General features: G+C 43.6%; 1 protein-coding gene and 1 long non-coding RNA gene across 11 annotated transcripts in view; one reads left to right on the top strand and one right to left on the bottom strand.

Annotated features, from left to right (window-relative positions):
• Positions 1-16,812, top strand: part of foxp1 (forkhead box P1) — a 486,565-nt gene that overhangs the window by 228,440 nt on the left and 241,313 nt on the right. For all 9 annotated transcript variants that reach the window (XM_033036706.1, XM_033036704.1, XM_033036702.1 and 6 more), the window contains one exon: positions 1,356-1,537. In XM_033036706.1, the coding sequence (XP_032892597.1) occupies positions 1,367-1,537 (171 nt within the window). In that variant the 5' untranslated portion in view covers positions 1,356-1,366. The remainder of the gene's footprint in view (positions 1-1,355; positions 1,538-16,812) is intronic.
• LOC116983105 lies at positions 1,537-14,740 on the bottom strand. Of its 2 annotated transcripts, none has more exons than XR_004414607.1 (3): positions 14,284-14,740; positions 14,015-14,146; positions 1,537-1,795 (listed from the first exon to the last, which is right to left on the bottom strand). It is a non-coding gene; the product is annotated as an uncharacterized LOC116983105 (long non-coding RNA). The 2 variants fall into 2 exon arrangements; XR_004414608.1 differs by having other exon boundaries at positions 14,289-14,738.

Below are 16,812 nucleotides of genomic sequence, written 5' to 3'. Positions count from 1 at the left end.
AATTAGGCCATTCAGCCCATCAAGTGTCCTCAGTCATTCAATCATGGCTGTTCTATCTCTCCCTCCTAACCCCATTCTCCTGCCTTCTCCCCACAACCCCTGACAAATGGAGAATCTATAATAGATGTCAGCCTTACTTTTGACTCTGTACAAAAAGCTATTTAAAGAAAAATAGGATTGTGTGACAACTCTGGACTATGACTGCGATAACTACTTTAAAACTAATTAGACATTCAAAACATTGAAATAATACTGCATTTTGCTTTTATGGCAGACTATCATTTATAGAAATATTTCTCCCAGCCTCCGATTTGAAAGCAGACAAAGTTAATGCAAGTATGAAATGGGTTCTGGCATTTCTGTTCATTGGAGAAAGAGGAGGAAAATTAGCTTAATTGTCTTCTTTTGGTCTTTTGTTGGATTTTAATTGTGTCACAAGGTAGTGATACAAAATAAGGCTCAATTAAATGCTTCAACATTTTCAAAGGCCTTTAGTTTTTACAGGCACTTTAGCTTAACACCACCAGTGAACCTAATTGCCACAAAAGCAGTGCAATCCAGTGAATTGTAAAAAAAAACATGTGTGCTGTATATTTGTGTTGTACTATAACATGATGCAATAGGAAATTAAGTACTAAGCTTGTGAACGGCAATTCACGATAATGAAACCTTTTAATGCTTACACATTTACATTGTCTGAAAAAGGGCCTCGATCCGAGACATCACCCATTCCTTCTCTCCAGAGACGCTGCCTGTCCCGCTGAGTTTACTCCAGCACTATTTTCTATTTTCGGTGTAAACCAGCATCTGCAGCTCCTTCCTACATAAGATAGACACAAAATGCTGGAGTGACTCAGCGGGACAGGAAGCATCTCTGGATAGACGGAATGGGCGACGTTTCGGGTCGAGCCCCTTCTTTGGACTGAGAGCCAGGGGAGAGGGAAACTAGAGATATGGAAGGTACACAAAAAAGCTGGAGAAACTCAGCGGGTGCAGCAGCATCTATGGAGCGAAGGAAATAGGCAACGTTTCGGGCCGAAACGTTGCCTATTTCCTTCGCTCCATAGATGCTGCTGCACCCGCTGAGTTTCTCCAGCTTTTTTGTGTACCTACGATTTTCCAGCATCTGCAGTTCCTTCTTAAACACAGAGATATGGAAGGGTTAGGTGTGAAAACGAGAGATGAAGGGGGAAGAAGAGCAAGGAAAATGTTGAATAGATCATTGTTAGCCAGCAGCGGCAGTTCCTTCCTACACACTCCTTCCAACGCATATCATTACGACAACTGAGATAAGCATAAGATCAAATTTTATTTTTGTTTTCAGCTGTTCATTTTGTTTCTGAATTATTTTTCAGGTTTTTAAGTCATGATGCAAGAATCTGGGACTGAGGCAGCAAGCAACATTTCAGCCAGTCACAACGGAGCTAGCAGTGGTAACCACTATCTAGACAGCATCACAAGGGAGGGGAGATCAAACGGAGATATATCTTCCATTGAAGTGACCGCTGCTGAATTGGTTCATCTCCAGCAACAGCAGGTATATATATCGTGCCTTGGGTTTTCCTTCGATACAGCTTCCAATTTTTGCCTCGGTGTATACACACAGGTTGCTGCTTGAAGTAAATGTGCCATTACTTAGAGGACTGCAGTCATGCTGAATTCATTATTGCTGTAGTCACACAAAACCATGGATAAGATTTCAATAACTGCAGGCCACAGTTGAGTAAACAGTTGCACTGAAACTTAATTCCTGTTGACTTTTCCTTATTCTTTGCCAGGGGCCGATTCTGATATGCTGTGCAAAAAAAAACAAGAAGAGTATATCTTCGATTAATGTGTGACACAAAAACAAAAAATCAGAATTGTTCACAAAGGACTTAAAACATTTGCCTCTCGGTCAGAAATGAGAAGGAATAAAAATGTGACTGGGAATTGATGCTGAGTGGCGTTTTCCAAATTATCATCAGTTCAGTTGTTACAGTTCACCATTTTCCTACAGTCACAAAAATTAAGAATTTCCTCCTTTTTAAAAAATGTTTTTTCATTCAATTCTTTATACTGAACATAGAACAGAACAGAACAGTGCAGGAACAGGCCCCTTTGGCCCACAGTATCCGTGCCCGTGAAACATTTAAGAACCACCAAATGCCATTAGATTCATATGTGAGAAGGAACTGCAGACGCTGGTTTAAACTGAAGATAGACTCAAAAAGCTGGAGTAACTCAGCGGGACAGAAGGAATGGTTGATGTTTTGGATCGAGTCTGAAGGAGAGTCTCAACCCCTGAACATCACCCATTCCTTCTCTCCAGTGATGTTGCCCATCCCGCTGAGTTACTCCAGCTTTTTGTGTCTATCTTCGCCATTAGATTCATAGCCATACAGCGTGCAAACCAGCCATTCGGCCCAACTTGCCCACACCGACCAACATGTCTCACCTACATTAGTCCCACCAGCCTGCGTTTGGCCCATATCCCTCTAAACCTATCCTATCCATGTATCTGTCAAAATATTTCTTGAACGTTACGATAGTATCTGCCTTGACTGCCTCCTCTGGCATTTCATACACCCACCACTTTTTGTGTGTGAAAAAAGGTACCCATCAGGTTCCTGTTAAATCTTTCCCTCCTCACCTTAAATCTATGTCCTCTGGTTCTCGATTCCCCTACTCTGGGCAAGAGACTGTGTGTGTGCGTGTGTGTATACCTGATCTATTCCTCCCATGATTTTGTACACCTCTATAAGATCACCGCTCATCCTCCTGTCCTCAAAGGAATCGAACCCTAGCCTCTCAACCTCTCCCTATAGCTCAGGCCCTCAAGTCCTGGCAAAGTCCTTGCAAAATTTTGGAGGACAATTCTGTCTTTCCATCTGTGTCAAACGATGGTCCTCCTAGGTATCTAACTGGGTTTCTTTAGAGATGCAGGATTGAAACAGGCCCCTTGGCACACTGAGTCCACTCCAACCATCGATCACCCGTTCACGCTAGTTCTGTGTTATCCCACTTTCTCATTCACTCCCTACACACTTGGGGCCATATTACAGAGGACAATTAACCAACAAACCTGTACGTCTTTGGGATGTGGGAGCAAACCCGGGGGAAACCCAGGGAGAACGTGCAAACTCAACACAGAATTCTGGATCGAACCTGGGTCTGTGTCACTGTGAGGCAGCAGCTCTACCAGCTGCGCTACTGTGCTGTTCTAAACTTGTCACCATGCTGAGACCAGAGTACTTTGAGGGGAACATTTAAAACGCCTGAAGCTGCATGCTGATTTCAGCTTGAATAACTATGTTTGGCTCAATCAGCATGAACTGCTACGGCTCAAATACACTAATTGATAAATCCAGCCTTACATTGGGAGGGGCTTATTGCTGCCTGCCACAACTAAATCACAAAAATGAAACTTGGGTCAAAGATATCTGATTCTTGTAGTCATTAGATTCTGTATCAAAATGTATCTATTGCACAGTGCAAGGGAAATTGATTGTATGCCACACACTCTACCCAAAAGCACGGGTTTGACTAGTAATCGGATATGTTTTGGTAGATGTCTTAGATTTCAGTAATAATAATGTAAATCGTAATTAGGTTTGGTTCAGCGTGATCGATCAGCATGCAATCCGTCCGAAAGGTTATGACTGATGGTGTCTGTGAAGCTTTAGTGGGACTGATAAATGCTGCCATTTTAATGGTAAAAGGGCAAAAGTTCTGATGAAATTTTATATCTTAATACATTTCTGTAGTGATGTTACCCAACGAATTCATTGATGTTTTTTGAATACAAAATTGAAATTGCCATCATTTATCTGGATCTTTCCTTTACTCCTGGCCTCTTGAGATTAAGAAAATGGAGGAAGTACAGCATTTTGGAGCACTCAGTTTAGTTTAGTTTATGATTTTCATATGTGCCGAGGTACTGCGGGTGAACTGCAAAGATTCACAGTTAGAACACGACACATCGAACAGTACAGCACGGGAACAGGCCCTTCGGCCCACAATGCCTGTGTTGAACATGATGCCGAGCCCAACTCTTATCTGCCTGCATATAATAAACATCCCTCCATTCCCTGCATATCCATATACCTGTCAAAAAGTCTCTCAAATGCCACTATTGTATCGGTCTTCACCACCAACCCTGGCCGTGCATTCCAGACATTCAAATCCAATGGGGAAAAAAAAGCCGTGCACTTCCCCTTTAAATCTTGCCTCTCTCACCTTAAAGATATAGCCCCATCTAGTATTTGTTATTTCCATGGAGGGGAAAAAAACGTTCTGACTGTCTACCCTGTCTATGCCTGAAGTATTGCGAAAGGTCTCCTTGTAAAATTCTTACACGTGTAAGCTGTGCGATACTTCAAAATAGAATGAATCAGGCTTACATGAGATGTATTAAGGCGAGCAATGAAATTCTTCCAGAAATGGAAGAAGGAACACAGACCCAAAACTTTTCAAGGTCAGTCTGCCTAATAGACCAAGGTACTGCCTGTGAAATCTACCACAAGAGGGCCACAGAGACAGGACCGCATTCCAAAAACACAAGACATTAGCAAGGTAGAAACTGCAACAAAAATTATTTTCGCGGAATACCACCAGTCAGTCACACAAGACAAAATTGTGCATGTGTCTGTATGAAACTACCCAACTACGCAAAGGGCATGGTTCAGATCCTGGTCTTTTAATTCGGGTGGGCGTTGAAGATTGCTGTGCATTTTGTTCTGCAGTGCTTGCATATTGCACCTTCTCGTATCTGTGTTCCAGGAAAAATAAACACAGGTATTTTGCAATTGCTAGCATTTATTGATAAACAGAGCTGAGCAGACAGAATTTAAACATTGGTAAAGTGCATTTGCAGGCTGCCTGATGGATCTGAAGTGTACTTGAGCTGGCGCAGTGATTTATTAATAAAAGGTTAGCGGATGACTCTTTTTCTCGACGTAACTATATAACGCTGGTGTTGTGCACGGCAGTTTTCACTGGTGTTTATTTATTGGGCAGAAGAAATGCTCATAGGAGCTGCTTTGAAGTTTGTGCTGCTAAAGGGCAGAGAATGTTGCGGGCCAGGACAACTTTTGATTCTATTAATCAAAACCAAATGCAATGGCCTAATAACTTTTCTTTAAAAAAAATGCTTTCTAGTCCCAACATCAATGTGTTAGGCAGTGCTGTTTTAGATCAAGCCACCACAACCCTGGACACGTGAGTAAATAGATTGTTTATGTGGCTGGGCTATGGTTGCATAACCCGGGTGAACATGTACCGACCGGTTCAGAGTTTTCCCTCTTTTAAAGTTGACTTGTGCTTGGCATCAGTGGTTGGGAGCTGAGGAAAAAATGCAAATTTACCATAACGCTTGTACGCAGCCAGTTGAACAGAATCCATGTACATAAGTTCCAGGAGGCTAAATTCGGCCATTCGGCCCATCAAGTCTACTCCGCAATTCAATCATGGCTGATCTATCTCTCCCTCTCAACCCCAATCTCCTGCCTTCTCCCCGTAACCCCTGACACGTACTAATCAAGAATCCGTCATCTCCTCTGTAAAAATATCCATTGACTTGACCTTCACAGCCGTCTGTGGCACTGAATTCTACAGATTCACCTCCTTCTGACTGAAGGAATTCCTCCTCATCTCCTTTCTAAAGGTATGTCCTTTGATTCTGAGGCGATGGCCTCTGGTCCTAGACTCTCCCACTAGTGGAAACATCCTTTCTACATTCCCTCTATCCTGGCCTTTTTGTGAATTTGTTAGTTTATTACTTTGGTGATTTTTCAAAAGAAACTTTTTAAATAATAAAAACTGTACTTAAAGGCAAGAAATTGGAAATGCTGACTAACATTCAGAAGTGTAGTTTGAGTAAATGCTGGGAATATTTTTGAGTGGACTCGCTGCATTCAGTTTTGCAGCGTTAGGTGGTAATCTACCACTAGCATGGTACATGTGCTGAGAATTGCTGTCCAGCAGGGGATTTGTATTAGCCATATCTACCAGCCCAGTGTCAATCTCCTGTTCACTATTCAGGTCAGCTCCTGAGGTCAAGAGGTGGGAGATTTTACTTCAAAATATGATCAGAGTAAACAGCTGAGTGCCATTATTTAACCACACTGCTGGATTCAGCTGCAAACTCAAAACAAATGTGAATTTGCAGCTCGAGTATAAACAGTGTTTTTAATTTAAAGCAGCTGGGAACCCTGAATTAAATCAAACGTACCCCAAAGTGTAAATGAGACCCCAACAACTTGCACATTCTCCTTCACAATGTGATTCTCCTTCACCTGATGCTGTGAGTCCATACACAGGCTTTGTAAGGATCTTGTTTGAATCTTTGTATTATTAATAGAAACAAATTGATACAGAAACGGAATCTCAAAAGGCCATCGCTATTTTCTGGTAGCATGAATATTCATTTTTGAAAGCTCATGCTTTATTCAGTCAGTAAGCTTTCCAGAGTTGTAATTTTGGTTATCACACACTTTCAAATTGTCTCCTTCTGACAAAGGATGCTTGGTGGTGCCTTTATTAGGTTTGTTCAGCTGCACTTTTAAATTGTTGGGTTTGTTGGTGCCTGAACGAGTGCATGGTTTATATTTTACTTTGTTGGGTCATTAGTCCTTAAACATCAATGGAACAATTGTGTTGCTTTGAAAGAGGGTAAACCCCAAGTTTGATTAGCAAAAACAATGCAGTGTAGTCTGATAGCGCACAGTTTAACTTGGAACATCTGAGACTGTTGGTATCACCTTGTCATTAGAACTGAAACAAAGCAAGATTTGAATATTATGTAAAAGTCTTACCTCAGAATCCAATTGGAAAAAGTCCATTGGCTTTTGGTCCTTTGGGTTTTTTTTTGTAACTGTAGAATCTTACTATTTCTCACTGAACTTTCTGTGGAAATTTACTTTTAATACTTGCTCTATTCCGATATTAACGTTTTTTCATAAGCCTCGATAAGACAGATCATATTATGAACACCTCTGTTACCACTACTTACCTGGTAACTTAAAACTAAAGGAACAAAGTAGGATAAAGTGGTGTCAGGCGATCGACCCCTGTTGTACACACCTCTACACGTTCGATTCAGTTGAGTTCAATGAATTCAAGAGTGCAAGTGGTACAACTAATGGCCTGTTTTATGTTGCCGACCACTGATGAATTCCTCCCCAAAGCATTCCAGATATAGTCAAAGAGAAACGAGAGATACTATTTAACCCCCTCCCCCCCCCCCCCATCATAAATAGAATAAATCCATCGACATACAATTAACCAATCCCGTGTAAACACTGGCCTGGACTTTGTTAACGATGTTGACTATTATTCAATGTAAATTGGGCAACAACTTGCAACAATTACATTTTAAATGTCTAAATTGTCCGAATCCTCCAGCTTGTTCACAAAACTGTGTCTTCCTGAGCAAGCCCACATTGAATCATCTGGAATGGCACAAAGTTAAAAGTATTTATATACCAACCAAATTCACTAGAATGTGCTGGAGCTTGGCTTTTTCAGTACATTTTCAGCAACTAAATTCTATGAAACAATATTTCTGGCACTGCAACTCGACTTACACAGGCGTGAAGGCCACTTCCTTCTGATTTCTTATGGTTGAAATTAAAAGGATTTTTGCCATTTTTCTTTGAATGCCTTAATCATCTTAAGACCATAGGTAAGACATTGGAGCAGAATTAGGCCATTCGGCCCATTGAGTCTGCACTGTCATTCGATCATGGCTGACCTATTTTTCCCTCTCAACCCCATTCTCCTGCCTTATCCCCGTAATCTTTTCTTCCCTTGTTTTCAGTTTTGCCCAAAGCACATTGCTTCTTTTATTTCAAACCAGTTTAAATAGACACTTAAATAATTTTTCTGTGACAGACAACTTGAAATAAAGTCCTATATTGAATAAAATAATTTCCACCGCGATCCTTCGACCTTTGTGGTCGTGCCATCCAGACAGGACTGGAACAAAAGGAGAATGTAAGATTTGATTTCAGCAGAAGAAGCTAGTAACTGAACAAAAAGAGGGACTCAAAGAGCTATAGTAACTCAGCGGGACAGGCAGCATCTCTGGAGAGAAGGAATGGGTGACGTTTTGGGTCGAGACCCTTCTTCAGACTACAGACCATTTGAGGAAGGGATGCCCAGTTGCTTGTTGTGTGCATACAGATTCTTCAACCCTTGTGGTGGGTGCCTCGCTAAAATGGCTTCAATTAGACCAACTTCAAGTGAATCACACCTCCAACCACTACCCACCCCTCCTCCCCCTCTCATCATCGCATGGGCAAAGTACATCTAATTAATGAGTGCAAAATCCAGCACAAAGACACACTAACACAGAATGAGGCATCAATTACGAGGTTAAACCACACCATTGTTATTGAAAGTATTAGACAAACGGAACGCAGCTTACTTAATCAAACTTCAATCAATCTTTGAAATCTTGCCCCGTGCCTTTTGCACTATAAATTTTAAAGCATGCTGAATATGGATATGAATATGCCTTTTGTCTGGTGAATTGACACCGTGTTTGGTGAATTGACAACTGACTCGTGAATGATGCCACTTCTCATTTCCCTTTTATTACCCGTTTCTCTATATATACTTGTACTCTGGCTTGTGCATATCTGCACATGTGCACAAAATATTTATACACACATACACGTGTTTTTGACTTCATCCATTTCACCACTAACTTCCATCCGGCACTTAAATTCACCCGGACCATTTCCGACATCTCCCTACCGTTTACAGACCTCACTACCTTCATCGCAGGTAACAGACTACTGACCGACATCTGCTACACACCCACTGACTCCCATGGCTATCTGAACTACACTTCTTCCCACCCTGCTTCCTGTAAGGACTCCATCCCTTACTCCCAATTCCTCTGTCTACGCCGCATCTGCACCCAGGATGAGGTGTTTCAAACCAGGGCATCGGAGATGACCTCATTCTTTAGGGAACGGGGGTTCCCCTCTTCGACTTTAGAAGAGGCTCTCACCAGGGTCTCCTCTATATCCCATAGCTCCGCTCTCACTCCCCATCCCCCCACTTGTAACAAAGACAGTCCCCCTTGTCCTGACCTTCCACCCACCAGCCGTCACATACAACAGATAATCCTCCGACATTTTTGCCACCTCTAATGGGATCCCACCACTGGCCACAACTTCCCATCTCCTCCCCTTTCGGCTTTCCGCAGAGACCACTCCCTCCGTAACTCCCTGGTCAATTCGTCCCTTCCCACCCAAACCACCCCCTCCCCTGGCACTTTCCCTTGCAACTGCAGGAAATGCTACACTTGTCGCTTTTGTATGGCTTGGTATAATTGTAAATTGTCCCTAGTTTGTGTAGGGCAGTGTTAGTGTACGGTGATCGCTGGTCGGCGCAGACTCGGTGGGCTGAAGGGGCCTGCTTTCTCGCTATATCTCTAAACTAAACTAAATAATTGTTCAGATTTAGTCCTGGTGACTTTCTTGAGCATATTTTAACAGAAGGGGAAGGAACTAAGATGGCTGGCAACCAGAAAGTCACAGTGGCCACAGCTGGCAGAGTGCAGTCGGCAGAGTCATTGCCGACTCTGCATTTGGGCTCATCCAGTTCACCGATGCAATAGATGAGGTTTATAGGGGGTGCTGACAAATCTCTGTCTTGCCTGGAAGGGTTGTTTTGGTCCCTGGATGGCAAGGAGGGGAGCAAGGGGGAGATGTTACACCGCCTCCAGTTGCAGGGGACAGCATCTGTGGGAGGGGAGGAATGGGTGGGGAGAGATGAATGGGTGGAGGGTTGAAGGAATGGACCAGAGTGTCCAGAAAGCGAGGTCCCTGCAATTGGCTGACAAAGGTGAGGAGGGGAATATACCACTGGTGGCGTGACCACATTGCAGCTGGCGGAAATATCAAAGAACTAAATTCACCATTTGGTCTGATTCAAGTGAGCAGATGTGGTGAGAAATGAATCACACGAAACTGGGAATTGATTCATTTGGTCAGAATCGAAGAAGCCAAATAATTCATGTTTGTGTTCTATGAAACCAAACCTTTGTACTGAGCACAACAGTGCCTGGTATACGATGTTGTTCAGAAAAACTTTCTGTAGCTCTCCTCGCACCAGGGCGGAAAACCCAGGGGGGCCAGAGGGGACACGTCCCCCCCAAGTTTTTGTAATCCGGATTTTAAAACCGAGTGAAATCTCCGCTTTCCGTGAGACAGTGGGGGTGGGACTGAAGATCGAGGGCGCCGATTGGACGAGAGAGACGTCGGGGGCAATGGGGGCGAGGCGTGATCATTCAGCATGATGATAGGAGGAGGGAGGAGTGGGGAGGGGGGGTGGGCCTGAGGATAGAGTGCGGTGATTGGAGGAGGGAGACGTGGCACAGACCTGCGCTTCATCTGCAGCCAGGATCGATCCCGGCCGGGTCTCCGGCGCTGTCCTGTCCCTTCCCGAGTACCCCCCCCCCGTGGGTGGCCAGAGCGGTTGGCAGCAAAGATCCTCCGCTATAGGATCTTTGGTCGGTAGTCAGAAGGGCGCGGTGCCCCCAGGCCCACAGCCTGCGCCGAGAAACAGCGCTAAACCAGGTCAACTCTGCCTGTCCCGCCAGGTGAGTTTACAGCCTTCCTGGACTTGCGGGAAATATGGCCAGCGCGGAGAAGCAGCGCCGGTGTCCCGTCAGTCCAGCCAGGGCTGTAGTTAATCTGGTGAGACAGGCAGAGTTGAGCTGCATTTAGTGCTGGATTGAGCCTCCGAAGCCTCGCGCGCGTGTGTGTGAGTGTGCGCATGCGCACGTGGCCGCCAAAATATTGTGTCCCCCGTCCCCTCCATGTTTTGATAGCGAGTTCCGCTCTTGCCTCGCACATAAATAACCCAAGTAATTAATAGAAGTGTGGGGTCTAAACGAACACAGCGAGGGATGAGGAAAGGTTAAGATAGGAGGAGAGCTCAGAAGATGCTAGATTACCATTGAGCAGATATTTGGAGGACATTCTCGAAAGTTGGTGGCAAATCTCATGTGTTTAGTGAATATGTCCGACAGGAGAAATAAAGATGAAGGTTGCTCTTATGTAGAAACCTTCCACGACACTTGGCAACCAAAAGCATTTCAGATTCTTGAATTGTAGTAATTTTAATCCTGAATACAATCTCAGCTAATTGCACAGGACAACGTTGACAAATGAGATAAATGTTTGAATCAAATCTTGAAGCTGTGATGGAATTCTCCAGACTCTGAGGCAATTTCAAATCATCCAGATTTTAATATCAGTCAGATTATTGGAGACAGTGCAGGAGTTAACAATGAGGTACAGACATATGAGTGTGAACCGAACCATCTGTATTTTTCCATGCAAAATTCCTTGGCTTTTATATAACCTGCCGTGGATCAACCACATTGATGTGACAGCCAAGAAAGAACACCAATGCCTCTACTTCCAAAGGAGACGGAGGAAATTTGGCATGTCTCCAGTAACTCTTACAAACTTCTACAGATGCACCATACTGTGTAGGAAGGAACTGCAGATACTGATTTACACTGAAGATATGTACAAAATGCTGGAGTAACTCAGCGGGACAGGCAGCATCTCTGAAGAGGGGTCTCGACGTGAAACGTCACCCATTCCTTCTCTCCATAGGGAAGCATACTGTGTTGGGTTGCATCAGAGCATGGTTTGGAACAGCTCTGCCCAAGACTGCACACAATTGCAGAGTTAAAGCCGTCCCACGGTACGAGTTCATTCCAAGAGCTCTCCCGAGTTTGCCCTGATTCGAACTCGGAGATTTACGGTAATGGCCACTTGTCGGTACTCGGGGCTCTCGTGGACATTTTTCAACATATATTGAAAAATCTTCACGAGTCTTCCCGTGCTTACCTGCCATTAGCGAGTCTTCCCAAGTACCTGCCGTTAGCGTTACGAGCCGCTAAGAGACGTCCCCGAGCTCCGACGTACCCGCTACGTTCATTCTCCGTGCTTACCACGAGTTTGATTTTTTTTTAAACTCGGTAGAGTTCTTGGAATGAACTCGTACCATGGGACAGGGCTATTGTGGATGTAGCCCAGTCCTTCACATGGACCAGACTTCCCACCATTGACTCCTTCTACAGTTTACGCTGTCACAGAAAAGCAGCAAACATTATCTTGTCATAAGACTTGGCCCACTTGTCACTCCCTCTCCCTGCTCCCGTCTGGTAGAAGATACAGAAGCTTGAAAGTGTGCACCCCCACACTCAGGAACAGCTTCTTCCCCTCTGTTATCAGGCATCTGAGCAGTCCTTCCAAAAACTAAAATACTGTCCAATTCACCTCTACCCCGTTGAGGACATTGGACTTTGTCTAGGGAACTGATGTGCTACAATGCAGAGAACTATATTCTGCATTCAGTATCTTCCCCTTTGCCATATCTATTGTAATTGAGTTTGACTTGATTGTATTTATGTTTGGTATATCTGATTTGTTTGGATAGCATGCAAAATCAAGCTATTCAAAGTACTTCGCTGCACGTGAAAATAATGAACCTAAAATGTTTTGCAATATTTTGAATTGTGTGTTGGATCAGATGTAAAATAAACTTTACATTTTTAATCAGATTTAGTTTAGTTTGGTTTAGAGTACAGCGTGGAAACAGGCCCTTCGGCCCACTGAGTCTGCATTGAACAGCGATACACCAACATTATCCTACACGAGAGGGACTATTTATAATCTTTACAGAAGCCAATTAACCTACAAACCTGTACGTCTTTGGAGTGTGGGAGGAAACTGAAGCACCCGGGTAAAACCAACGTGGTCACGGAGAACGTACAAACTCCGTACAGACAGCACCTGTAGTCAGGATCGAAACTGGGTCTCTGGCGCTGTAAGGCAGCAACTCTACCGCTGTGCCATTGTGCCGCCCAAATTAATTTGAATATGTATGTAGATATTTCAATGTTAAATATAATAATTGGACAAAAATATGGACAGTGTGCTCTGCTGTTGTGGCTCCATGCCACGGAGCAGAATTGTATAATTACTTCTGTGTAGTTTCAAAAAGTCCCTGTGTTTTTTTTGAAAAGCGGAGTCTTCTAAAGATCAAAGAATGAATTACATCTTTGTTTACGAAATAGCTTTTCAACAGATGAATAGAATATAGCGGTGGCCATAGTTGTTGTTGAGGAATAAATGTAAACCGAGTTGAAGAAGACCATTTTTCCATTTTAAAGCTTTGCTATTTATTGTCCTTGCCCATAAGTATGTGGGGCTTGAAGTTATGAAATATAAACATTATCCAGGTGCTGTGGAACAGCTGCCAGGGAATGACATGTGAAGGGAATGCTTTTGTATGTTTGTTCAGTATTGTGTGGCTTTATTGAACTGCTTTCACAGCAAGAAATATTTGGACTAAAATATTTCCGATTTGTTCTGTACTAGGAATTATTCACCTACATTTCACATTCGCCGAGGCCAGTATCCAAAACGTACTCCTATTCATTCCATCCTTTTGCGTTTCTGAAGAATGATGTGTCTTTGGCAGTTATTGTTGTTGATGAATTTTCTTTCATGCCTCGTGTGTAGGAAAGAACTGCAGATGCTGGTTTACATCGAAGATAGACGCAAACTACTGGAGTAACTCAGCGGGACAGGCAGCGTCTCTGGCGAGAAGGAATGGGTGACGTTTCGGGTCGGGACCCTTCTTCAGACGGAAGAAGGGTCTCGACCCGAAACGTCACCCATTCCTTTTCTCCGGAGATGCTGCCGGATCCGCTGAGTTACTCCAGCATTTTCTGTGTCTATCTTCAAAGAAATCTATTGCCAGGTGGTGGTCAGTTTTCACATTAAATCAGGTTTCACATTAAATCAGATTTCACATTAAATCAGTTTTCACATTAAATCATATTTCACATTAAATCAGTTTTCACATTATCTTGGCGTTATCTGGGGATTGCTTGGAGTTGACAACAGTGAAATTCCTTTACATGGGGACTTGTTTCCATGAAAACCCCCCCATCTAGCAATAGGGTTTTGTTTCTATAACTTTCACATCAACTTACCTGCATCCTAGATGCGTCCAACCTCTTAACCAGCTCTGTCCAACACGAGATAATTTGTGAAAACGGCTGGGCTATTGAAACCAAAGTTGCAGGAGCATTCATTGTTGAAAACACCAAATACAAATGAACACCCTGCAACATATGAGATTGCACCACAACTTCAAACTTTGCAAACATCAACTTGATTTTCTTCTCTGCTGGTTATAAATTTATTACAGTGGTTAGAAAAGTGCATCTATCGATGAAACATTTTAACATAACAACCGTACTTAACTGCAAGAGGAGTGATTCAGTGATCTGGGAGCATGCAGCAAGGAGCAACACTCAGCGGCAGTGTATCTCTTCAAGTGGTTCATGGTTTTCTGCTCATTAATGAACAATAAATCACAGATTGTGCATCTCTTGATTTCCCAACACTTGCGTCTACGAGAGCCAGCTTGTGGATTCACCCCCGGTATCTTCTAGAATCACAGACTCCTACTGAAGCACAGAAGACCATTTAGCCCTTTGTGCATCTTATTGAAAGAGCCATTCAGTAAATCTCACTTTTCTGCTCTTTCCTTGAGCCTGTATCTTATTCAGCTATTTGTTAAAGGGATCACTGTCTTACATCGTAGTTGGTAATATAAAAGGAATGTGAGGAATATACATGTTGTAGACTGCTCAGAGTTGCACAGGGGCATGAAAACTTTTTACTCTTTCTTTGGGGACTGTTTCCTTTTGTCAATGAAACTATTTATAAATCTTAAAAAGGCGTAACTTAGATAAAGCTACAATCCTCTCTTGGCATCTTAGTCCACTGATCCAATTTTGATTCTTTGGAAATATGAGAACACAGCAGTTACTGCTTCTGTTAAAATGTTGTGGGTTTAACTGGATAATCAAGGAAAGTTGGTAGGATTGCAATATGTGATTAACACATGACATTTAATACATGCACAGAAAATGCACAAAGCATTAGTGCTGCAACCTCATCACAATAATGTTAGCAACTGCTTGATGTTAACTGTTGCAAAAAAAAATCAAGTGCTCGAGGAACTCAGCGGGTCAGGCAGCATCTGTAGAGGGTGATGCTCGCTGTACATTGACTTAACCTACAGTGAAGGGTCCAATTTTACCAAATAGCTGGATTACAGCCTTGCTTGCATTTTTTATGTTGGAGGTATATACACCAGGAATCTGCCTGGCATCTAGCTCGAAGAAGTGTACAGGCAGTCTATAATTTCATTTTTTGGCGTGTTACTGAAGATCGTGTTAGACGGAGTATTCTGTAGCACACAGGTGACCTCAATAGGGGATTGCAGCATGAAGGATGTGAAACAATTGTTCCCTAATATTAGATGTATAATACAATAAATCCTCTCAATTACGGACCTCACCTCCTCCAGCCTCATCGACTGTATCCGTTGTCCAAGATGTGGACTCTTATACATCAGCGAGACCAAACGTAGGGTGGTCGATCGTTTTGCTGAACGCCTTCGCTCAGTCCGCCTGGACCTACCTGATCTCCCGGTTGCTAAACACTTTAATTCTCCTTCCCATTCCCACACTGACCTTTCTATTCTAGGTCTCCTCTATTGTCAGAGTGAGGCTAATCGCAAATTGGAGGAACAACATCTCATATTTCGCTTGGGCAGCTTACAGCCCAGTGGTTTGAATATTGATTTCTCTCACTTCAGGTAGCCCCGCCATTCCCTCTCTCTCTATCCCTCCCCCACCCAGTCGCACCAGCTTCTCGTTTTCATCCAACAAACAGTTAACAATGACCTGTTTCCATTATCATCGTTACTTTTTTGCATATCTTTCATTCATTGTTCTTTATCTCTCTACATCACCATCTATATCTCTCGTTTCTCTTTCCCCTGACTAATCTGAAGAAGGGTCTCGACCCACAACGTCACCCATTCCTTTCCTCCAGAGATGCTGCCTGTCCCGCTGAGTTACTCCAGCTCTTTGTGTCTATCTTCTATATAACGGGTTTTGGTCAAAACAAACTGAGGCGTCCGTTCGTGGTGGCGGTTGGTGCTCGGCGCGCATTGAGGCCTTGGGCAGCGGAGAGGTGGTGGGTAGGAGAGAGCGAGCAGTTAAAAACACACTTGGGGAGCGATGCATTGGGCGTGGGTTTGCAGCGGCTGCCACAAAGTGAGGTCCCGGCGTGTCGGAATGCCGATGTAGTGCGCGCCATTGCACCTACACAACCCCGGCAACGCGTGCCTCGGTCGCTTGGTAACGGGGCGAGGCTCCCGTTGCTCCACCCCCCACTTCCACCCAATGAGCTGACGGCACCTGGCGGAAGTGACAAAGGCTAGAGGTGACAGGGACACAAAAGGGTGCAATAATACACTGACAGTCTGATCAGTCTGAAGAAGGATCTCGACTTGAAATGTTCCTTCTCTCCGGGAATGTTGCCTGTCCCGCTGAGTTACTCCTGCATTTTGTGTCTATCTTCAGTGCAATATTACAGTTCAGTAAACTTTCACCATAACTCCTTTTTTCTTGAAGATAGACACAAAAAGCTGGAGTAACAGCGGGTCAGACAACTTATCTGGATAGAAGGAATTGGTGACATTTCAGGTCATGACCATTCTTCAGACTGAGGGTTAGGGGAAAGGGAAAGAGAGACATAGACGGTGATATAGAGAGTTATAGAACAAATGAAGTAGCGATCAAGGAAACAGGCCATTGTTAGCTGTGGGCTAATGAAATGTGGCTAATTTCATGAAGTGTTTATCTGCCTAATTGCTACCTGGCCTGCAGCTGAAGTAAAAAATGTGTACTAGGTTTCATCAGATGCATTC

Source organism: Amblyraja radiata, chromosome 18 (genome assembly GCF_010909765.2).
Source record: "Amblyraja radiata isolate CabotCenter1 chromosome 18, sAmbRad1.1.pri, whole genome shotgun sequence".
NCBI lineage: Eukaryota > Metazoa > Chordata > Chondrichthyes > Rajiformes > Rajidae > Amblyraja > Amblyraja radiata.
The sequence above is the reverse complement of the archived record's forward strand: the minus strand, read 5'-3'. Positions and strand labels throughout refer to the sequence as shown.